Source organism: Ambystoma mexicanum, chromosome 11 (genome assembly GCF_040938575.1).
Source record: "Ambystoma mexicanum isolate Mex_15411 chromosome 11, UKY_AmexF1_1, whole genome shotgun sequence".
In the NCBI taxonomy this organism is placed as follows: domain Eukaryota; kingdom Metazoa; phylum Chordata; class Amphibia; order Caudata; family Ambystomatidae; genus Ambystoma; species Ambystoma mexicanum.
The window spans coordinates 1,327,838,600-1,327,863,121 of NC_090934.1; the positions used below are offsets into that span (position 1 = coordinate 1,327,838,600).

Consider the following 24,522-nt stretch of genomic DNA (forward strand, 5'->3'; position numbering starts at 1 on the left):
TTGGTCTGGCAATCCAGGATAGTCTTGTGATGGTGATAAGAGAGCTTAGGTAACCACCAACCCTGCAGTTGTGTATATCTAGAGAAGAACTGGGGCCATTCCTCAAACTGGATATTGCAAGATCCGAAGACATCAATAGGACCAAATAAAACGCCAGAGACTGTCCCCGAAGCCTTCATTGCTGCATACAGGCCTCATATGACGAATGATAAAGTGAAATACATTTTTGGGAAAAAAATGTCTACTGAGAAAGACAGCCTCTGAGACCGCTCCGAGCGGTCTTTTTAAATCAAACTATCAAGCCCCTGCCACAGAGTAGGTTGTGCAGGGGCCGACTGCCACACCGAAAGACGGATGACACGCCTGAATCGGATAAGTGTATGTGTGTATGTTGAGGGAGAATGTTTGTAGCGCTGGTGGGGGATACGTTCTGTGTAAGGCTGTTCGAGTGGCGGTTCAGGTGGTGGGGTCATGGATGGGAGTGGGTGGGTGAGTGAGTAGGTGTGTGTGCGGTAGACAGATGGGATGGGGGTTTAGGATTATGTATTTTGTCAGGTGGTGGGCGGGGAAGCAAATGGAAGTTTGGGGGAAAACCTCTTGGGTATCAAAGTTAAGAGGTGGGGGATTTGTTGAAGAGGGAGTGAAACCCTCCCTCGAAATAGCGATATGAGGGCTGCACAAAAATCAGCCAAAAACAAATCTGACCATTTGGGGTGCTGCCTTCAAAATTTGACAATATAATAAAAATTATATATTTCTTATATAGCGCTACTTTGAGGGGTCAGAAATCTGAGACGGACACAATTGTAACGTATTCTCGAAGTTTGCCATTTATTAAAAGTAAAAAGAGGGTTGGATGAACGCCTAGCGTTCATAACCCAAAGAAGGATCCCTACCTAGCAAACTCAAACTAAAGAAAACTGATGTAGCGTCAAAAATATCTCTTGCCCTCACACTAATAAACACAACACAATTATACATGGAAAATATGGCTAAAGTTTACTGCATCAAAACAATCTTGTAATTCAAGCTCAAATGTTCTTGGAAGCACTCCTTGCGACTAGGGTTGTATTCCCTTCCGCTGGATCAATTATTTTTTGAATACTGAAATTATATAGTTCCGTTCAAAGCAATATAAAAAGCATTTTTCAACTACAGAATTTCTTGAAGAAACAACAAATGTCCTTTTCACCATAGCTGGTTGAAAGTTCAAATAATTCAATGTCTTCCACAATATCTCTCTTGTAAGGATGATTGACTTTCTCCCAACACACATGTTCCAAAACCAAATGCAATTGTTCTGTTATCGTAACACTTTCTTCAAAAGAAACTTCTTGTCAAGATAGCATGTCACTCTTTCTCAATACTTCTTCCAGTCAAGATAGCATGTTACACCTTATCAAGATAACATGTCACTCCTTCTCAATACTACTTCTGGTTATTTGTGACCATAGCAAACAAATTGCCCCAGTGATCTACATCTTCACAACAATTGAAAAATCATATAGGTTTTTGAATTCAACAAAAGTTCTTTCAACAAATCTTTCTGCCACAAAGGTATCAAACCATTGTCTTCTTTCCTGGCCACTCCCCTGCCAAGACTAACCGCTATAAGCCCTTTCCTGGTATACTTGCATGCTAGGAAGAAAACTCCTATCACTAACTTCAAACTTGCCAGCTTGATTTCAGTATTTTCCACACAAGTCTTTCTGCGTGGTTTTACAATTTCTTGACCGCTGGTAATGTGAGATATAAGCATTCTCAAAACTGTCTCTCTTAAAACAGGGACTTATGCTTTGGGTGTTTTATTAAGGGTCTCTCAACTGCTTGGCTGATGGTAATGTTAGTTATGAGCTTTTTCCAGGGGTTGTCTTGATACGGTCCGCCTATAGCCTCTTGGCTGTAAGTAATGTTGGTTAGAAGCTTCCCCCTCTGGTAGTTTACCCAAAGTCTTTTGACAGCCTTTTGGCTGTAGGTAGTGCTAGTTACACCCTTTCCTCTCAGAGTTTACCCAAATTCTTTTGACAGCTCCTTGGATGTAGGTAATATTAGTTACAAACTTTACCCTCTTGGAGTTTGTTTAAAGTCTTTCTTCTTTGACACTTACCTTCGTTTTCTTTAGTTAACTGGTATTCATTAAATAGGTTCTGCTTAGATTTATTATTGTTTGGTATTCAAAATCATTAGTTTCTGACAGCCTTCTTGTACAGAGCGCCCCAGGGTCAGCATTCACTCTCTGCCAACTCAGACAACTCACTGGTTCTTGTGGCGACACCCTCTGGCTGCCAGGCCTCTCAGCAAAGCTTCGGAAGTCAGTCTGCCTTCTCTCCCGCAAGTCTCATTTAAGTTGCGCAGAAGTCTCTGTGAGCAATGACAGCTCTGTTGAACACCCGCGGCATCTCCAGTCTGCTTCACGCTCCTTCGGTAGCACGTCCCCTTCACAGCTGGGCTTCTTTTTAGTATGCCATCTTCCACTGCTTGTACTCTGCAGCTCTTCTGGTTTTCACCACTCGGGGTGACCTCTGCAGGCAGGCTTCTCTCTGGGTCTGTTCCTGCACCTCAGATGCCTTGAACTCAGTCTGCTACTCCTCCCGCACCGCCATGAACTGCTTCTGCTTCTTCACAACAACGCTGGGTCTCATACAGAGTTTTAAATATCCCGCTCAGGTGCTCGAATTGGAAATGACTAGACCGCACCTTTGAATAGTCACACTTCTGAGACCCCATTGCCTCAGAGTTCTTCTTCTTCGTCCCAGTACATTTGGCATTACGGGAATCGAAGTCCATAGAAGAATGTGTGATATTAAGTTGTTCCATTTTATTTTCAATAAAATCAGATTGGATTGCGAGTTACTAGAGTAAGGGGAGCTTGGGTAAAGAGTCTGCAAGTTCACATTAGAGTGAGGAGTTCTCTTTAAGACAGAAAAACGACAACTCAAGGTTTTCATCTTTAACTCCTGAGCCTCTGAGGCACCAACTTTGCTCCGTTTAGCTGGCTTTTTATAACAGGTTCTTTGAACATTGATATTAGGGGGATTTGAACGTTGATAGTATGCTATCAAATATCTGGCAATGATTCATCCTCATCTTCATCAGATGAATACTGCATCTCTCCTAGTGGAGTCACCACTTCCCCTTGATAGCAGTCTCCTCCCATATGATCCTTCCCCCTGATACCACACCCAGGGTTAGATTCAGGTAGCGGCTGCCTTCCCCATGCCACATGGGAGGAGACTTTAGGCTGGGGTTTGGTGATGACTACAGGATTCATCACACTACACACCCATAGTTCTCAGAGCACTGAAATAACGGAAGACAATTATTATCCCACCGAGTGGTACTAAATGCATCGACCTCAAAGCCAGTGGTAGCAGTCAATTTATTGTCCTTTACTCTATCCTTGGGCTCCCCTGAATCTTTACGCGGAATGCTCCTCCTCATAAGAGGGGCTTCGTCCTCAGATCTGGACACCAAGCTGTTCTTTCCTTGGCAATCTCGTCCTGTGACATCATTGATCATGGCCCTGCTGCAGCTGCTCCTGGTCATTCAACAGTGGGTTGCTGGAAATAGGTCACCCTGCATCCGGGGCTCCGATGTCCTGGCCCGTCATCTTCTCTAGCCGCAAGTCCATCACAGGAGATGAAACACCACCAGCTGGTCCCAATCCAGACACCAGAACCCACCTCTTTACCAGAGACTCTTGGGGCTCCTCCATGGGAGTAGGGTGATGAATCCATGGTATTCGTCCCTTCTCCCACTAGGGGGAGCCACCCCTTTTGAAGCTAGGCAGGGGAGTCTGCTCAGCCAAACCTTCCCTATGGGTTTGGGCAAGTGTGACTTCACTGGGAGTGACTCCCCTCTCAGGGACATGAACTCCCATTCCAATAAGCAACTCCCAGTCCAACATACAATAGGAGAATTGGAAATTACAAGTTACTCACCGTAGTGACTAACTTACTCTTAGTCCCCCTTTCCTCCATACTGTATGGGCATCCCTTCCTAGGGACAGGAGATGGGACATTTTTCACCAGAAAAATGTTCTTCCCCTTTAAATTTAGAGGCGTGCAGGGATTTCGGCCCTGGGAGCATGTGCTACCCTGACTCCTCAGTCCCCATTGACGCATCAACAACATTTACCATTGCCTAATGACACCAGTATTATTAGGGGGGGAGGATGGTGGGACGTATGGAGGAAAGGGGACTAAGTGTACGTTAGTCACTACAGTGGGCAACTTGTAATTACTCTTACGTCCCGTCCCCTTTCCTCCATACTGTATGGGCGATTACAACTGAATGTAGCCCCAGGGTGGCTAGGAGACCCTCCTTAAGTAAACAAGTCCCTCAGAAATGCCTGTCCGAAGGCTGCGTTTGACTTAGATCCGGCGTCCAAACAGTAATGCTTACAGAAAGCCGACGGGGTGGCCTAAGTAGCTGCCCTGCTTATGACCTGCCACAGAACCTGCCGCTGGAATGCGATGGCCGTGGCCTGGGCTCTTACCGCGTGAATGTGCATGTTGGTGGGGAGTGGCTTGAGCTGCCCATCATAGGCCTCCTTGACGGCCGCAACCATCCACCTTGCGATGGAAGCCTTGAATGCTTGATAACCGGGTCTGGAGCCCCAAAAAGGTGACAAAAACTGTGTCCGACTTGCAAAAGCCCTTGGTCCTATCAAGAAAGAATTTCAGAGCGTGTCTGACATCCAGACAGTGCAAGACTCTCTTTGTCTCATCCCTCGGGTCACTGAAGAAAGTAGGCAAGACCATTTCCTCATTCAGATGGAACGCGGAGGGTACCTTTGGTAGGAACACAGGTTGAGTCCGCAGGACCACCTTATCCCTATGGAAAGTGGTATAGGGTTCTGAAGCCACCAGAGCCTGGATCTCGTTGACACTGCGAGCGGAGGCGAGTACTAGCACAGTTTTCTTGATGGTGACCTGCCTGATGTCCGCGGATGCCATAGGCTCGAAGGGCTTGCGCGCCAGGGCGCCCAAGACCAAATTGAGGTCCCACACACTTCTTGATGGGCGGGTAAAGCCTGGACAAGCCCGTTCGATGTTGACTATAGGGTTGGAAGAGGAGAAAACCTCCTCCTCCGAGTTCCTGTAGATAAGAGAATAATCCGGGGAAGAGCGAATGGAATTACATGGCAAGGCCAAACCCAGGAGCACTGGTGAAATCGGCCCGTTCACATCGACGCGGAAAAGAGGACTGAGGAGTGGCGCCGGTGGGTGGAGTCAGGGTAGCGCATTAAAGGGGAAGAAGGTCTTTCTGGTGAAAAAGGCTCCGTCTCGCGACCCTAGGAAGGGACGCCCATACAGTATGGAGGAAAGGGGATGGGACGTATGAGTAAATATGTTACTTTTGTTTTGATGCCACCGAATACTGACATTTCTTCAATCTCTTTGGCTTCATGTAATGATGGATCTCGCTGAACTCCACAGTCAAAGAAGGATATACTTGTTTTGTTTGTGATGACATATAAAATGAAGAGGAACTTTGAATCGAAGAGAAACTCTTACACAGGGAGGAGGAGGACTCCTAAACAGAGGCGAGCCTCTGATGGGAAAATGTCTTGGAGGAGCCACACTAGATTGCAGAGTCAACAATGGTGTGGAGAGCGAGCAGACCATTTGCTGGAAGCTGGAAGGCTGGTGTCCTAACTGACCAAGAAGCCAAGATTGTGAAAGAGACAGACGGGAAAGCAGCTGTCTCATCAGGTGGCCCGGACACAAGGAAGCCGTGGTAGTCCTGGGTCCCATTAACAGACGTGCAGACCAGACTGCACAGGGGAGCCCGGAACCCCACGCTTCGCCTGAGAATCACATTTGCCTCTGAGACGAGCAACAGAAGGGAAGCTAACGCTCCCAAAGAGAGAACACAATTGAGAGACACAGACATTAATAATCAAGGCTGGGGAAGCCAACCAGGTTACAGGAGCCTGATAAACACAAGCAGAGGGAAAGCAATCCCATCAGAGGGTCATAGTGATTTGGAGAGCCTGCAAAAATGAAGAGACTAACTTTTGAGACCGGAATAGCTTTGAGGGCCGCGGAAACTAAGAAAACCCGAACAGGATGAGGCCTTACTGAGATCGAGAGAAAGTAAGCCTGTCAGTAGGCCAGAGGACTTTGGAGAGTCTGAAAACTAGAATGTTTTCTAAAGAGAAATACAGAGAAAGAGAAACTGGAGGGTTTCAAGCATATAGCTGAATTTGGAGAAATTGTATGAAAACAAAGTTTTTTTCCCTGAAACGGAGGAAACCATATAGAAGCTATTAATATTTAACCAACGTGGCTTTTATAGAGATTGTGAACTGAGTTGAGACATTGACAAACGTTGTAAACCTATGGAAAGGAAATCTTTGTGCACTGAGGTTTGGGACACTGACAAACTTAAAAACCTGCTAGAAAGAGAATCGAGTGATTGGGCATGGTAGAAGCCGAAGACAGAAGCTATTGCTCCCAGCTTCCTTTTTGTTACTTTGCTATGTAGTAGGACAGGGTAGATAACAGTTTTGGACTACAGACTATTGCATTTGTTTTATTTGACGAGCACCATTAGTTTTGATAGGTAGAGACCTTGCCTCCTAGCAGTAGGGCTAGATAGGTGTTTTATTTTTTAATAAAACACAATTAACATGTCAGTACGTAGTCCAACATTCATCTGGGTTGCAACATTACACTTCCCCCGGGTACTTGACCCGCCCCGAGTACCTGGTCTAAATCAGTTGGGCCTATGCCCGTTTTGGTGTCTTTCTTGGCCGCCACATTCTTACCGTAAGCTCAAATCCTCTGTAGGAAGCTATTCCTCATCTTGCCTTTGGTGGTGGAACAGGGACCTGAGAATCTTCTATTGAATCCTCTGCGCTTACCCAACTGGGTGGCTGCTTTTATCTTGCCGTGGAGACCTGCAAGTACATAATGACCTATGGTGCCACCTGAATCACTGCCTAACAATTGTCTGTCTCCTTGTTTCCAAAAGCAGGAAGTTCTCATTTTGTCTAAACCCTTTAAAGTAACTAGAAATATTACTTGCATTTTAACACACATCAAGAGGCAAGTGTTGGACATTCTAAGACAATTCTGATTTCTCAACCTTTGTTTATACTTTTAAAGCAGTATTGAGTGATTTAGCTAATCCTTCCCCCCCGCTTTAAACTACCTGTATATGTGTTGTGATGAATCAAGGGTATTCATCCCTTCTCCCTTAAGGGGAGCCTTCCCCTTTGAGTCTAGGACGGAGAGCCTGCTCCGCAAGACCCACCCTAGGGGTCTGTGCAAGTGGGACTTCACTGGGAGAGACTCCCCGTTAGGGGACAAGTACTCCAGTTCCTGCGAGGAACTCCCTAGACCTTCCACCCTAATGGCATATATGGGATTACCAGATGTAAAGAAAATCTTAACCTCCAGGGAATTCGCTGAAGACCAAACTAAAATATCCCAGTGTGTACAAAGAAAAGAGGATCGGTCTCTTTAAATGGAGACTTACATTTACCTGAGATGAGGCGGCTGGAGAGAGAGTACGCAGAGTAGAGGCAAGTCACGAACAAAGAGGGAAGAGCATAAGTAGCAAAAGTCCCCGAACAAGGTCACGCCAGGAGGAGGTGCAGACAAGGAGAGCCGAGGAGCACACGCCTGCCAAAGGAGTCCTCGGTAGCAGAAGGAAACACACGAAGCTCATTGTTTCCAAGGAGAGAGAAACGAAAAGATGGGGAAGCCTGATCACTGTGGTAGCATGACCACAGAGGAGTGAGAGATACCAATGCCAAAGAGGAATACAAACAGTGCAGTAGAAGAAGAGAACCCTAGTGAGCAGTGAGCCCGAAAGCGTTGTCCTGCAAACACAGAGATAATGGGAAGAACCGAGTACCGGGAGGCCTCCGGGAATCGTTACTTACAAGGAGAAACTCGTCTCACTGAAACAGACGAGATACTGAAAATAATAAGAATAATAATTTAGCATTACGAACCTTCAGGTATCCGAGCGCTGCTTATTATCACCCACAGTGTGTGGTGCTCATTTATCGACCTCTGAAGGATGAAAGGCCCTGGCGGGATTCAAACCTGCGTCAGCACAGATGTCAAAGTGAGCAGTCTACTCGCTGTGCTATCGGACCGGCTGTATGAATGTAAACATGAGAATAAGCAATAAGCCTGAGAGAGAAGGTATCAAGGAATGTATACCAAGGAAAACGCATCCCAGTGAAAGTGACAATTTCCTTAATATAAAAAATCCTTAATATAAAAAACTGTTCAATAAAGTTGAACAGTTTTAAAGTGATAGAAGGTGTTAAGTACTGGAGACAAACACCCTGGGAAGGATGGGAATATAAAGGGGAACTGAAATAAAGTGAAATAAGACAGAAATTAACTGATCAAATGGAGCCATGCAGGGAAGGGGAAGGCTCACTTTGCTACAAAGGATAGCTAACTTAAAAAGGCCAGAGATACAAAAACCAGAAAGGCACACACCTGGCAGAGGTTATAAAGAAGAGCATTACAAAGCCTTGTGGAATAACTATCCTAAGAAGGGAGAGCAAACCTAAGTACAAGAACTAAAGGGCCTTATCCAAAAGGTGACAAGAGACTATTGTGACAAATTGCAGGTATTAATCTTTTCTCCCCAAGGGGGAGTAGCCCCCACGTGGGGCTAGGGAGGTGAGCCCACTACACTATACAGTCCCTAGGGGCCGAGGCAAGCGTGACCTCACCAGAGATTCCCCTTTAGGGACAAGGACTCAAGTTCTGAGGAGGAACTCCCTAAAGGACCTTCAAGGACTAGTATATTTCCTGATGATAAATCCTCTGAAGAACAAGTTAAAACATGTTACTGCCAACCTGACATAGAAAATAATTTAAAATCCCATTCTACTGGGACAAAGCAGAGGCCTCTTGTAGGCCAAGAGAACCAAATAGAGAAGGAGACGGAGGAATGGCTTCTTACGGGGGAGGTGGAAGGGGGGGGAGTCCTCCAGCTATATCATCCCCAAAAAGGGGAGGAGTCTGGGGAACTGAAAATATAGTCCGTGAGATTTGAAAGGAGACGCATGCTGGCTACAAAGAGCTGAGGCGAGACGTGCAGCGGTCTTCAGTAAAGCAGAGCCCTGAGCTGTTAGGCGTACTATAGTCGGTAGCAATAAACACAGCAGGGAAGAAAGAGGACGTGCGGCGACTCAAGGAGACGAGAGAGAGAGAAAGAGAGGCACAGAGTGGTGGCGTGACCAAGAGAGGTTTGTGGCGAGAGGTTTGTGGCAGACCGGGGGTTCAATTAACTGTGCCAAAACCATTCACATATGGCGAACTCGGGATGAGTGGAAAACTGTGATAATAGACCACAAACCTGAAAGAAACGAGGAAAGAGAAACTGGCAGAGATGCCAGGAAGGGAGAAAAGGAAAATCAACCTGATCCTGTGAAGAACACAGTGATGTTAACCCTCAACACGGAAGGTAAATGGGATAACAGGAAGGGAATGTGCATCATTATTGGACTGCTCATTTTCGTCACAGAGTAAAGACATAATACGAGTGGATGAGAATAACTACTGGACTGCTCCTACTCATCGCAGTCCGAGAGTTAAGATCTAATACGAGTGAATGAGAATCATTCCTGGAAGGCTCGTACTTATCATAGTAATGAGAAACCAGATGCAATAAGAGACACTGAGAAGAACAAGTTACTTTCTTACCTTGTAACGTTCTTTCGATGGGATGGTCCGACGACGTATTCCATATCTATGACATGTAATCACCACAGCTGTGCTGCTTCGGAAACTTTTTTCGGCGTCTGCGTCCTGCGTCGATGACGTCGATGCGCCGTCGTCGAGGGCCTCCTCCGACGTCCGACGTCATCCGATGTGATAAGTAGGACGCACGACGCCCGTAGCCTCAGTTGTAGTTTTTTCCCCCAGAACGTGTGACACTAGTCAACTGCCAGTCAGACACAAAGCCTTGCGGAACGTAAGCTGCAATCGCAAAAGAAATTCTGCAGCGGGGAAGGCAGGGCGGGAGCGATATGGAATACGTCGTCGGACCATCCCATCGAAAGAACGTTACCAGGTAAGAAAGTAACTTGTTCTTCGAGGGGATTGGGTCCTCCGACGTATTCCATATCTATGACAGACTCCCAAAGCAGTACCAGAGCAAGGAGGAGGGAAAGAATTTAGAATCAAGATTTAGAATAGTCAATCAAATAGCAGAGCAAAGGACCGCCTTGCCAAAGGCCAGATCCTGTGCTCGGATGGAATCGAGGGAATAGTGACGTACAAATGTATGTACTGAAGCCCAGGTGGCTGCATCACAGATGTTGCGAATAGGAACACCCCTCTGCAGGGCAGTAGACGCAGCCATACCCCTGGTAGAATGGGCCCGCAAGCCAGCCGGTGGGTCCTTACCCGCCAAGCGGTAGCACTCTGAGATGGCCAAAATAATCCAGCGAGACAAAGTCTGTTTCGTCACAGCTTGCCCCAAACGCTTTCCAGCGTAACCAATAAAGAGTTGATCGTCCACTCTGACCCGGGACATGCGTGAAACATAAAAGCTTAAAGCTCCCCTAGGATGAAGCCTATGGAGCCTCTCCTCTTCCTTACCAGGATGCGGAGGAGGAAAGAATGCCGGAAGAACAACCTTCTGGGCCAAATGAAATTCCGTCACTACCTTCGGAAGAAAAGAAGGACGAACTCTAAGGACAACCCTGTCCTTGTGAAATACAGTGAAGGGAGGCTTAACTGAAAGTGCCTGTAACTCACTCACTCTGCGAGCGGAAGTAACCGCAACTAAAAACACAGTTTTCAGAGTTAACAGCCTCAAAGGGCAAGAATGTAAAGGCTCAAACGGAGCACCCATAAGAAACTTAAGAACAAGGTTTAAATCCCAACCGGGCACCAGGAAAGGTGACGGAGGGAACACATTAGTGAGCCCTTTCAGAAACTGTGAAATCAAAGGGATTTTAAAGTAAGAACACTCTTCAGACGAGCGCTTAAAGATGGACAGCGCCGCCAGGTAACCTTTAACGGTACCCACTTGCAAGCTCCTGTGGGCCAAAGAAAGTAAAAAGGACAGAACCATGGGGATGTCACATGCAAAAGGATCCACATTCTGAACTCTGCACCAGTCGCAGAACTTACGCCAACGGCAACGGTACAGAGACTTTGTTGCTGGTCTTCGGGCCGAAAGCAACACCTCCATCACGTCCTCAGGGAGGTCCCAATCCTTATACCTCAACCTTTCAGAAGCCAAGCGTGAAGGTTGAGGGATCTGACCTCTGGATGGAGAACCTGACCCCCCTCCCGTGAGAGCAGAACGTCTCGGTAGGGAAGACGACGTGGAGGGCAGATGGATAAGTCGAGAAGGTCCGGGTACCACGTCCTCCGAGCCCACGCCGGGGCAATGAGGATCATCCGGGAACCGAACTTCCGTAACCTGTGCAGCACTTGCGGGATGACGGGGACTGGAGGAAACGCGTACAGCAGCGGGAATGACCACTCCACCACGAACGCGTCTCCTAAGGCTCCTTTTGGAGGAAATTCCCACGAGCAAAACCTTTCGCACTTCCGGTGGACACTGGAGGCGAAGAGATCCACTTGAGGGGTCCCCCAAAGGGCGAAGATCTCTAGGAGAATCTCCTGAGCCACCTCCCACTCGTGAGAGATTGCGCTCTGCCTGCTCAGAGCGTCCGCCGTCACGTTCTCGTCTCCGGCCAGATGAACTGCCGAGATCGAAACTTCCTGCTGGATGGCCCAGAACTCGAGCTGCATCGCTTCCCTGCACAGAGGAAGTGACCCTGGCCCCCCCTTTTTGTTGAGGTAGTGCATGGCCACTGTATTGTCCGTCAGGATCAGGACACTCTTTCCTCGCACAGTCGGCAGAAAAGGCTTCAGGGCTAGCCTGATGGCCCTCAACTCCAAAAGATTGATATGGAGTCTGGACTCCGACGGAGACCAACGACCGCTGACTGTCAGCCCGTTGGCATGAGCTCCCCATCCCGTGAGGGATGCATCCGTCACGATCGTCACCTCCGGCCAGGGAAGCCAAAATGGAGCCCCCTTCATCAAGTTGCCTTCGACGGCCCACCACAGAAGATCCCGGGCGACCGAGGGCGGCACCTGAACCGGGTCCGACATCCTGCCGGAGGACTGCGACCATTGCGTCTTGAGTGCCCACTGCAAAGATGTCATCCGCAGGCGAGCCTCTGGCACCAGAAGAATGCAGGATGCCATGAGGCCGAGCAACCTCAAGAACTCGAATGCAGGGAGCGTCTGGGCATGCTGAAACTTGTGCACCATCTGTTGAATGTGAAGAGCCCTCACCTGGGGAGGAAAACACTGCCCCAGGGAAGTGTCGAGCACCGCTCCGATGTACTGGAGCCGCTGTGTTGGCGTCAAATGGGACTTCTTTAAATTGAGGGAGAAGCCCAGCCTGTGAAGGGAGCGGCAGGTGACGGACAGATGATCCAGGACTTGCTCGGGAGAGCTCCCCCTGATCAACCAATCGTCCAGGTAGGGGTAGACGTGAATCCCCCCTTGCCTGAGATGCGCTGCCACCACCACCATGAGCTTGGTGAAAACCCTCGGGGCGGAGGTCAATCCGAACGGCAGGACCCGAAACTGAAAGTGCGAGTCGCCAACCGCGAACCTCAGGTACTTCTTGTGCTTGGGATGGATCGGCACATGGAAGTAAGCATCCTTGAGGTCGAGTGACACCAACCAGTCCTGAAGCTGAAGGGCCTGGAGGACTTGAGAGAGAGTAACCATCTTGAACTTGTCCTTCCTGAGGAGTTTGTTCAAACCGCGCAAGTCCATGATGGGTCTCAATCCCCCGTCTTTCTTCGAAATCAAAAAATAAGGGGAATACCATCCCTTGTTCCTCTCCGCTACAGGCACCAGTTCTATGGCGCCTTTCTCCAGCAGGGCTTGAATTTCCTGCGCAAGGAGCGGATCCGGACTCTGCAAAGAGAGGTTCCCCGGTGGATTGTCGCGAGGCCTGTGCCGAAAGGGAAGACAGTCGCCGTGGGTTATGATCTCCAGAACCCACACATCTGAAGTAATGGCTTGCCACTCTACAAGATGCTGCGCCAGCCTTCCCCCAACCGGCGAACCATGGGACATGGCCTCACGACTGAGCGGCTGCGGCGTTACCTGAGGGCAAAGAGGCAACTGCCCGAGCGGCCTTGGCACCACGGGTACCCTGTCGTCCACCTCTGGTACCCCTGCGATGGCCTCTTTGACTGCCAGCTCCTCTCGCTTTACTGAAGGATGAGTAATAGCGAAAGGAACCACCCCTCCACTGCTGTCCCCTAGGACAAAAAGGCGGAGGTTGGCGAACTGCAGCGCCCAACGACTTCGCTGCAGCTTTTGAGGTCTGCAACCTCTCAATGCTCTCGTCAGCCTTGCTGCCAAAAAGGTGTTCACCGTCAAAGGGCATGTTGAGGAGCCGGGACTGCACATCAGGAGCAAACCCCGACTTCCGCAACCACGCAAACCTGCGTATCATGGTGCTCGCCGCCATGGACCTACTGACGCATTCAGCTAAATCCACACCCGACTGAACGGACTCACACATGGCATCCTTACCATCCTGGACCATAGCAAGGAAACCATCCCGTTCGTCCCCTTCGGGAATATGTTCAGCCGCCAACGCAACACAGTTCCACAGTGTGTGTGAAACGAGACAAGGCACAAATGGAGTTGGCCGCCTGAAGCGCCATACCACCAGAAGAAAACACTTTCTTCGCCCAGCCATCAAAACGTTTGTCGTCCCTATCAGGAGGGATGGTAGGGTACGACGCCTGCTTTGCCGGGGCCGTGGCCGCCTGCACCACCAAACTCTCCGGAGTGGGGTGCCTGGTCAAGTAGCAGGGGTCGCTACTGGCTGGACGGTATTTTCGCGACAAGGATCTGCCCACCGCCGGGAGACTCTCTGGAGCAGTCCAAGCCGCCGCCACCCTTCTCTGTAAAGCCATATGGAACGGCAGTACCGGGTCAGTTGGGGGACCAACATCAAGAATGTCCGTCAGATCATCCTGCACAAACTCCCCTGGGGGAGCAGACCATCCCAAGTACTCAGAAACCCTAGCCATAAGGCGCCGGTACGAGGAATCGGCATGAGAGCCAGGCTCAGGCCTACAAAACTCCACCTCCGGAGAGGTGTCCAGTCCACTGGCATCATGCAGTGACTGTCTCAAATCGTCAAACTGACTATGGCCCGAGACAATTTCATCTGGAACCTGACTAGGAACCAGGCCATCAGAATCCTCATCCGCCTCTGAAATATAGTCCAGGTGGCGAAAAGAAGGCACCCGAGAGTGCTTGCTCTTAACCAGAGCCTTCCTAGGGGGTTCTACCGTGCCATGGGGTACCTCCGACACGAAAGGCGTTGATGGCGTCGAGCGAAACGGCACCGGCGTCGAGAGAACCGGCATCGGCGCCGAGAGGATCGGCGCCGAGGAAATCGGCGTCGACGTCAGACGCAGCGCCTCCAGCATCGGCGGCGTCGACACAGCCCTCGAGGCCGGAGCCCCGAGCGTGTCCCTCGACGACCCGAGCGTCGACGGCCTCGGCGACTTCCTCGAAGCCGGAGCCTCGAGAAAGCCCGTCGACGCCCACGACGCCTCAGACGTCGATGTCTTCCTCGAAGACTTCACAGGTGCACACGGTCTCGAACGCGTCGAGGACCGGGACCTGGAACGGGTACGGCGAGAACGAGTCTCCTTGTCCGAGCGGGACCTCTCCCGTGACTCGTGCCGACCACTCATGCGAGCGGTGTCTCTCGACCTCACACGACCGACCCCACTCGGGGGCGCGGACGGCTTAGTACCCTGAGACTCAAGAATCGCCAGCATTTTCTTCCCGAAGGAAGCCCATTCCTCCGGCGTCGCACGGCTGGTGGGGTAAGCGACGTGCCGGGCAGAGTCCTCCGAGGAGGACCTGGAAGACGACCGGTGTCGGCGCTTCCGAGAACGCCTCGAAGAGGCTGAGGAGTGGCGAGACCGACTCCTAGAAGGAGACCCACGAGACTTCCGACGATGACGCGGAGAGTCACCCCTCGAATCAACCGTCGAAAGCCCCGCAGACTTCGACTTCCTGGGCTTGGACACCCGACCTACCGACAACTTCTTCTTACGTTCGCGTAAGGCTTTGGACGTGAGCGACTGGCAGTCGATACAGTCATCCGTGTCGTGGGCCTCCCCGAGGCACCAGAGGCAGGCGTCGTGCGAGTCCGTCACCGACATCTTGGACCCACACTCCCCGCACTTCTTGAAACCCGGACGCGGGGTCGAAGACGAAGTAGAAGACATCTTCACACGAAGGATTTGCACAAAACGAACAGGTTCGAAGAACCGAGAAGAACAGAACTCCAAAGAGTCAAGGCGTGAACCGAGAATCACGAAGCAACACGTTCGCGGAAAAAACGGAACTGAGGCTACGGGCGTCGTGCGTCCTACTTATCACATCGGATGACGTCGGAGGAGGCCCTCGACGACGGCGCATCGACGTCATCGACGCAGGACGCAGACGCCGAAAAAAGTTTCCAAAGCAGCACAGCTGTGGTGATTACATGTCATAGATATGGAATACGTCGGAGGACCCAATCCCCTCGAATCATTATTATAACACTCCTACTAGATACAGTCAGGAGAGAGAAAATACAAGAGTAGTAAAAAGAAACCTGCAAGGCAAAAAGGTATTGCAAATTACCCTGGAGACTCTTACTTTAAAATATTTTTTAGAAAGCCATATAATTTAGCTACACTTGCCCTCCAACCACTGCTAAAAATCCCTCCTGTGCTGTCTAGCCCTAGTGGGAGCTGGTGTGCGCCTGCCTATGTAGGGTTAGGGGACAAATAGCGAAAACTAGTGCTAGCTTCATTTAGACTGTAATCTCATGAAAGTGCAACAAACAGTCATTGGGAGACTAGACCCCATGCAATAATAAAATCCAGGACCAGGAACAAGGAGCACGGAAGAGAGTGCAAGTCAATGTTTAATGCCCCCTACTCATCTGTTCACTTGTGAACATTTTAAACCAAAAATAATAATAGTAAAAAGTAGAATCTTCCAGGATGTCCGATTGTTGTTTAGATATTTCAAACAATTGGTGAGCCGGTTTCAGTGGGGTACCAATCACTTCTATACCACTTGCCTCAGGTACACAAAGCGATTTGTAGCTTCCAGTGTAACAAGTCACTGTGATGCTGCCCGAGGCCAGACTGCTATATAATCACCCCATATGTTTTGTAAAAGCAGAATTTAACAAGCATTCACGCTTTGTGACAATATCTCAGAAATCAGAGGATGAAAGGTTCAAGGAAAATGAACTGTTCTAAAATATAAGAAATATCCCAGAGGGAAAAACTAATTTCTGTAAAAACAACCCATGGAAATAGAGAAGGATCAATCATCATAATGGAACCTCTGAGAAGAAACCCAAAGTCAAGAGTGCAGTAAATGAACTGTATGAACTGGTAAAAGTGATTACTAGAGTACCTAAAGATCATTTATTGAAGAGTGGCCAAGAGATAAATCAAGAAACCTCAGGAGAAGGCTTTAAGTTATTAAGAGTAGTTGTAGGGTCAGATACGTTAGAGTTGAACAGTTCTTCATTTCAGACAATCACTGACGACTGACAAGCACATTAGTATTGCTAGGTAGGGAAGCCTTGTAGAATAGGGACAGATAGGCCTTATCTATATTCTTTAATAAAAGCATGAGTAGAATGGCCAATCAGGGTCGGTGTCCTTCGTCTGACCTAATACACGATCTGAAAATATCTTACTAACGAGAACTATGAAACACATGGAGACATTACCATAAGAGACCAACAAGAAGGAAGAAGAATTTGGACGACTTGACGAGCACCATGAGTTATTTATAAACCGTCTAGCAATAGGGGAAGGTAGGCCTTATCCTTATTTATTTAGTATAAAGCGCAAACTAAGAGCCATAGACGTCTAGGGGCTGGCACTAATGGATAAGAGATACAAATAGACCTTGCAATTTCAGGCAGAAGCCAGTTAAAATAGATGAATTTTAAGTGCCCTGTGCAAGGGCAGATACTCGTCAGTGACAACGTTAACATGTTCTATAGCGTGGGGGCCAATACTGAGAAATAACCTCCTCCCAGCCGGGCCCCGCTTATACCTCGGTATTTTAAGGAGCGCCTGAGAAGAAGAAGAACTTACATTTCTAGTTGGGTAATGGAGCTCTATCGTATTTCTTACATAACCTGCACCTGCATTGTTAAGAGCCCAGTGAGTGACACAAAGAATCTTAAACTCAATCCGCGCTGTGACTGGAAGGCAATGGAGTTGATGTAATAGGGCCGTAGAAGAAGTCAGTCGAAGCGCGTTTAATGCCAATCTAGCTGCCGCATTCTTGAGTACCTGCAACCAATGCATCTGGTACTTAGGTTGCCCCAGATAGATCCCATTGCAGTAGTCGAGAGATTCCATTATTGTTGACGTGACCATCATAGTTCAACTATGCGATAGTAGCAAGGTAAGATCTTTCTCAAAACTGAGCTTACCAAAGTCAGCATTACAGAAAGCTGAAATCCCCACCTCCAAGGCGTCTTTACCGACTTGCAAGGCGTTGGACAAGGCCCAAGTGAGATATCCAAAATTGGGAGTGCCAGAGACTACTAGCTGTTTGGGGACCATACACCAAGACCTTGGTTTTCTCTCCATTGAGTTTTAGCCAATTGGCAGACATCCACTTACCTATACTGGCAAGACAGTTTCAGAATTTGCTAAAAGGCCCAGTTAGCGGGGAGTCCAGCCGAAACACTAGTTGAGTGTCATCAGCATAGGTGTAAAATCGGACTCCAATCTCCGAGATAAGGTCTGCCAATGGATGCAAGTACAGATTAAACAGGAGGGGAGACAGTGCTGATCCCCGACGAACCCTGCAGCTTAATCTGGAGGGCTGGTACAAACAAGCCTAGAAGGAAACGGTTTGAGTCCGCTCTGCAATAAAACTAAACCAGGTCATTAAAGTCCCTGTAACTCCACGCTTGATCCAGACGGGCCAGCAGAATAAACACTCAAAATGTCTTTCAAGTGTCTGCCTGCTTCTTCTGACCCGACACAGTGGATTAACAATTGATGCTATGTTGCTCCAGTTTAAAGTAGGTTTGATGAGCTGTGCCTTACACCAATCTCCACCTGTCCTAGGATGAAGCCTTACTGCCAAGCCTCTTTATAGTGGGTTTAGCCTAACTTGGTGGAAGCCCTGAACCTTACTACTGGCTTTGACCCACTGAACTCCTCAATAGAGGCATTCAGACAAAACCTCCAAACACTAAAGAATTATTGCAAAGTTTAAAGAACAAACTAAACTTAGAAAAAAAAATCCAAAATATACTCTGTGCAGAAGAATAAATTGGTCTGCAATTTTTTTCTTTTGTTAGAATAAACTGGATGAGTGAATCACAATAATAACTGATGTCCATGCTATTCTTCCTTTAGATTATGCTATTGTGTGCATCAATTAATAAGGAGTCAGCAGTAGCAATTATTTTCAAATCTTGTTGAACTCCTCTCCAACTTGGGTGAGGATTCTGAATTATTGTTAGTTAATTTTACTGTGGTAATTCAGAGATGGTTAAACTGTTACAATGCATCATCCTCCTGACCCTACAAAAGTCGTCCTGAAGGGTTTGCCTTACTTCCTGGTCCATCAAGCTCTAAAGTTAAAATATTGAATCATCATTGGTGACCAAAACGTTTAGATTGATTGCCCAGACAATCCTGATGCCATTCCATTTTAAGAAAACTGGTTTTAGGGTCAGAAGCTTTACATTTTGAAAGATAAGCCCTTCCACATGAAAGGACATGCCTTGAACAAGTTATTTGCAGAGATCTGTTAGTCAGGCTAGATGACACTTCCAATCACACGGACAGACCATTTCATCAGGCTTTTCCGGATTTAAGATCCAACTGCCTAAACATAGCAAGACCAAAAGTACCAGGCAGGTTCTGAAGGAACACAACTAAGCACCTTGCATCCTAATTTAAGGAGTCACTCATGGGGATTTCACTGGCTGGGGTTTCCTGTTCAGTTTTCTTTGATTCTCTTCAATCAGCTTTTCAGACTTAGGTTTCCATGGCTCCTCTAGTTGAAGTAGAAGTCACCTTGGTTTGCACCCTACCTTAACCAAGCCAAAGCCGAGTCTTATAGGAAAGAAAAACTTAAGGAAACAATATGATATTATGTGGCATTTAACGCGCGTCTGTACACAAGTGTTTCTAGGCGCGACAGGATAAGGAGGGGGACACAAAGGGAGGACAAAATAATTATCTTACTGGGCCTTGTGTCAATCAAGTGCGGGGAAGGGGAGAAGTGCCAGGAGGGAGGCCAAAGGGGAAGTGAAGTTAACTCACACATGCAGTCAGTGGGTGGCTCATAAGTGCAGAGAGAAGGGACTGTAGGGGTGCAGATACAGACCTTTAAGTGCTGGGTAGCCTGGAGGCAGTGCGATGGCAACTGGACATGTAGGAGCCTGGGCCCGAGTTCAAAGGGTGACCAGTGCACGGAGCAGTCAGGTGCATCAGCAGGGGAGAGAAAGCAAGAAAGCGGAAGCGAAAAGGAAGTTCTTGAGTTGCTTCCGGAACCTGAGGTGGCTATGCTCAAGTTTGAGAGAGGCAGGGAGGCTGTTCCAGAGGCAGGCCCCAGCCGAGGAGATAGATCTGAAGCCAACTCTCTGCTTGGAGAAGCGTCTGACCCTCGGAGGTGGAGGTGAATATGAGTGGAGAGCAAGAGAAGGGAGGTTTTTTGCAAGAGAAAGTTGAAGGTAGCGCGGTCCCAGGCTCCCGTAAGCCTTGTGGACGATGCAGAGGGTCTTGAACTTGATCCTTGTAGCCACAGGAAGCCATTGAAGAGATTTCAGAGCTGGGCTTGAGGCCAAGGACAAGTGTTGCAGTACTGTTCTGGATAAGTTGTAAAGATCAAAGAGTAGAGGCAGGAAGATTTAGAAAGAGGCTGTTGCAATAGTCCAAACTAGAGAGGACCAGAACTCTGGAGACAGTGAGCCTCTGGGGGAAAGTGATAAAAGGAAGAATACCTCCGAGGAGGTGCAGCGGATAGTTTGACTTCTTAGAGATGTCAGATGTGAGGAGAGAAGGGGAGGGTGGAGTCGAAGATGACACCAAGTTTCTTAGCCTCAGAGGAAGGAGCAGGAAGAGGTCCCCAAGTGGGCAGCCAGAGAGGAAAGGAGGGAGTGGGTGTCCCAATGAGGAGGATATCAGTCTTACTGGCATTAAGGCAAAGATCATTGGTGGACACCATTCCTGAATTGCGGCCAGACAGTACAGTATGGCATGAGAGAAGAAGCAGCAGCGGTGGCTGAGGGGAGCCTGAAAGAGAGCGGAGTGTCATCCGCATAACAATGAAAAATCGAGCAGAAAGTAGTGATGCGGATGGCAAGAAGTGCCAGATAGTGGTTGAAGAGCCAGGGACAGAGGTTAGATCCCTGGGAAACATCACAAGTGGAGAGAAAGACAGAAGAGAGGAAAGACCCCAGTTTGACCGGAGGGGGTCGGTCAGTGAGAAAGTAATACCAAGGTTGTCACAGAGGCGATTGAGCAGGATGGGATGGTTGACCGTGTCAAAAGCAGAGGATAGATTGAGCAGAATGAGGACAGAAGGGAGAGTAGAGTCAAGATTGGAGAGCAAGTCTGCACAGGTTTTCAGGAGAGCAGTTTCCATGCTGCTGGCAGCTCTGAAGCCAGACTGGTGGTCATGGAGGCAACCAACAGATTCAGTATGTAGATTAAGCTGGGAGATGGGCAGCCTTTCAAAGATTTTTCCCAGGAAAGGAGTGATGGAGATCGGACGATAGCTAGCCAGAGAGGAAGGATCGGCCGAGGGCTTTTTTAGAAGGGGGTTCAAAAGAATACTATAGGTTAGAAGAAAAGGACCCCCCCCCCCCAGAATGGTAGAAGAAGGGCTAACAAAGAACAACCATGCAAGGAATGGCAAAAAAAAAAAGAAGGGCAGCCCCAAGCTGGTACTTGGGTGCCCCTATTGTGCACTACCGAGTCTATAGACATAGGCTGCGGTATAATAAATACACAATAGTTGGTACAACCCGTCCACTGCCACCACCCATAAGTAGGTGATTGTCTATGTGATTAAAAAGTCACAGGAGCAGAGAGAAGTGGGGATACCAGGTACTGAAGGTGCTGTGTGCCAATCTCAGGCTATAAAGTTTTGGGAGAGATACTAAGTTAAGAACTGTTGTTACTTGAGAATATAGAAAAAGAATCTCAAAGGAGGACCCCAATGGTCCCCAGCAACACTTCTCATAAGGAGCTTTGTGCTGCAGTTGTAAAAACACATATGTATTTAAGAGTTATGGCGCAGGCAGACTCCATAGTACAGGTAGAAATCAAAGAATAGAGTTCCAAAAGACAGAGCCCACAAGAATGAATGAGTGGAAAAAGGGTCCACTCATTGAGGATTGAAAGAAAATGGTCCAGAATTCCAGAAAAAAGTGCTGGGGGGTCGCACTAGGAGAGGGGATAAGGCATTATAATGATACATTTCCCTAACACATAGTGTACATCCTGTTCGGGCATTTAAGCTGGCTAGCACCAGTGCGGCCATTCAAGGTGTGGGCTGGATCGATCCCGGCAACTGGTCTCGGTCAACATTTATATTCTTAACAAATGTAAATCTCGACTGCATCAAATCTTGCATCTTCATAATATTTTATCCCAGTATGTTGGTTAATTTATGACCACAAGTTACTGTATTTATGTAATTATTCAGGTACTTTCGTTTGATACATTCTTTCCATTAAGTGATTTACATGTCTAGCATTCCAACATGTATTTCTCAACTGTCTGAACTGCATTTGTTGATAGAACATGGGTCCACTACTTCTCAGTGCAATCTGTTTGCTTCGTTAGCTCCTGAAACATTTAGCATTTGGGGAATAAGAAGCCCTTGTTCTCTCCTCGTCGCATTTTGACACTTTTGGTTCAGAATCCATACACACCCTTAGCCTTCCTCCTAAGTGAAGATGAAGAGACATCATTGCATTTATGAAGTCACTTGATTATTTTTAAAGTTAAATATGAAGAATGTAGATTTAAAAAGAAAACTAGACAGTCATAAGATTTTGTTGATGTACATTTTCTCTATGCAAAAGACTATTTTTTACACTATTAGAGGTTATATATTGGCTCGCTTAACTGGTCTTGCCTTTACCAACTGAGCTATGGATTCAAAGATAAGCGACATGTGCATGACTATAGAGTAACTCAATGCTTTCACCAAAGCACATGGTGATGTGAAATCGTATTTAAATGGTTAACTGAGAATTTATTTTATTTATTGAACATTTTAAGAGCGCGCGTAAACCCGAAGGCATCAAGGCGCTGTGAGCATAGAGGCATGGTTACGGATATGTGCAAGTCAGGTATGCACATGGGGTTCCAAGTCATATCAGTTAAACAGAAATGTTTTGAGGTTTTTTTCTGAAGATCGTCAGAGAGCTCTCCATTCTGAGGTGGGGTGCCAGGAGTTCCAAAGTGCAGTGGCTTGGGCGGGGAAGCTGGATCCTCCTGCTCTGGAATGTACTAAATGACCTTCATTGTTTATAATATTCTAAATGTCTAGTTAGATTGGTGAAATATTCACAAGCAGATATTTTAAGAACAATTTACAATGTGTTGATGACAATAAACACTTCAACATGTGCATTCTGATGTTCATTAACACCCTCCGCAAATCCTCCACTGTGAAACAGGAAAACCACTCTTGGGTGTGCTTGCACAAGTGTATGTGTGTATTTGGGTCTAACCTTAGCTTTGGTGCGGATCGCTTGCTCCTCCTTTCTGTCCAGTTCATCCTGCAGTGCTTGCTTTTCCTGTTCTAGCTCCATAACCCGCTTCTGCAGCTTCAGGAACAAGGACATGTCAAGCGGAGCCTTCTTCTCAGCGGGTTCCTGCCGAGAAAAAAAGTAATCAAAAGAAGAAAGGTGCGAGTATCGGCTAGGGTAAAAATAGCTGAGCAGGCTCATGTTATTTTGCTATTATTCAACTTCTCTCAAAGATAGGAATTTCAGTACGCTGCTATAGATGAGGTTAAGAAAAAGCAGCAAGGAAATGTGTTCTAGTGATTCCCGTTCAATTCGTAAAGATCAGGTGCAGCAGTGCACTCACCTCGATCCGAGGCAGCTTTCGGAAGAAATACAGCACACTTTCAAAACTAAGTAACTAGGTGTGAGCATGTCAACCCAATGCATCGTTAATTCATTGTTCACAATGGCCCAAAAAATATCCCGTTAACCACCATTGAAGTTCATAAATAGTCACAGCAGATGTCCTGAACACCTACCTTGATTTTATTATTTGGTGGGTTAGCATGCCCAGCAAAAAAAAGGAGCAACAGATTACATGGCACATGCTTGGGACCGAAGACTGTTTCTATGGATTCCCCACTTGAGGACGGGAGGCAATTTTCTTCCAAATTGTACTTAGCCTGTATGTAGTTTCAGGAGATGTACAAATAAGGGGCATTTCTGATGGCAAGGAGGTAAATTGCTAAGTCACTTCCTGAACCCTGTCACTGATTCCGAGAAGGTTTTACAAAGTGTAGACGTTGGACGTGCTCTGAAGTTTTACCTTGACAGAATGAATGCACTTAGGTCCATGGCAAAAATGTCCTTGTTGGCTTCCCCTTCAGCTTTCTGCAGATTGTCTTGGCCTGAGTTTCCCCCGGCTGTTGCCAAATTCGGACAGGCAGTTCTTAAGAATTTGTTCCAATAAGGGACATTTCATCCACCTGTATTTACTTTGATCAGTGCTTGGGAATCTCTCACAAGTATGGAGGAAAGGGGACAGGACGTAGGAGTATTACAAAATTAGTCACTGTAGTGACTACCATACTCAGTCCCCTTTCCTCCATACGTTTCCTCTAATAAGTATCCTCTGTTGTTGCTAAATGGTCCTAGACCTGGCAATAAAGGACTGAAGGGCGATGCGGAGCTCGTGTGTGGTGGCCCTGCATAAAATAAAAGGACAGCGTAATTTTTTACTTTGAAATGCTCTGGTCCCGTCCCAATGGACTGAATGTCCCACAAGTATGGAGGAAAGGGGACTACGGACTAGCAGTAAGGTAGTCACTATGGTGAGTAACTTTGTCAAACTAAGGCAACTGGCACCATGTGAGCCTTTTATGCTAGCAACACAGCCAAGTACTGACCAGTTCAGTGACCAGACGCATGGTGCACAATGCTACGGAAAAACCTTTTTAGAAGCTGTGAGCAGACTTTAGGATATATCAAAGATGAGATATATGCAGCAGGGCCATCCAGCCAGAACATTACCAGGGGTAATTTGTTCTTCTGAGGCTTGTGGCTTGCTTGGTATCGCATGCTTTGCAAGTCAAAGGGTATCTAGGGCTTGCTCATAAATCTATCCCTGCTGTTACTTGTACAGTATGCAAAACAAGAGGTGGTGGCCGGAAGGTTTGGACTTAATCATAACCTCGCTCTGGGCAACCCTCGACTATGCCAAGCAAT

General features: G+C 47.6%; 1 protein-coding gene across 1 annotated transcript in view; it reads right to left on the reverse strand.

Moving 5' to 3' along the window:
• MYO5A (myosin VA) overlaps nucleotides 1-24,522 on the reverse strand; it is a 937,291-nt gene that overhangs the window by 166,995 nt on the left and 745,774 nt on the right. The window contains exon 26 of the mRNA XM_069624847.1: nucleotides 22,801-22,944. Within this exon, the coding sequence (XP_069480948.1) occupies nucleotides 22,801-22,944 (144 nt within the window). The remainder of the gene's footprint in view (nucleotides 1-22,800; nucleotides 22,945-24,522) is intronic.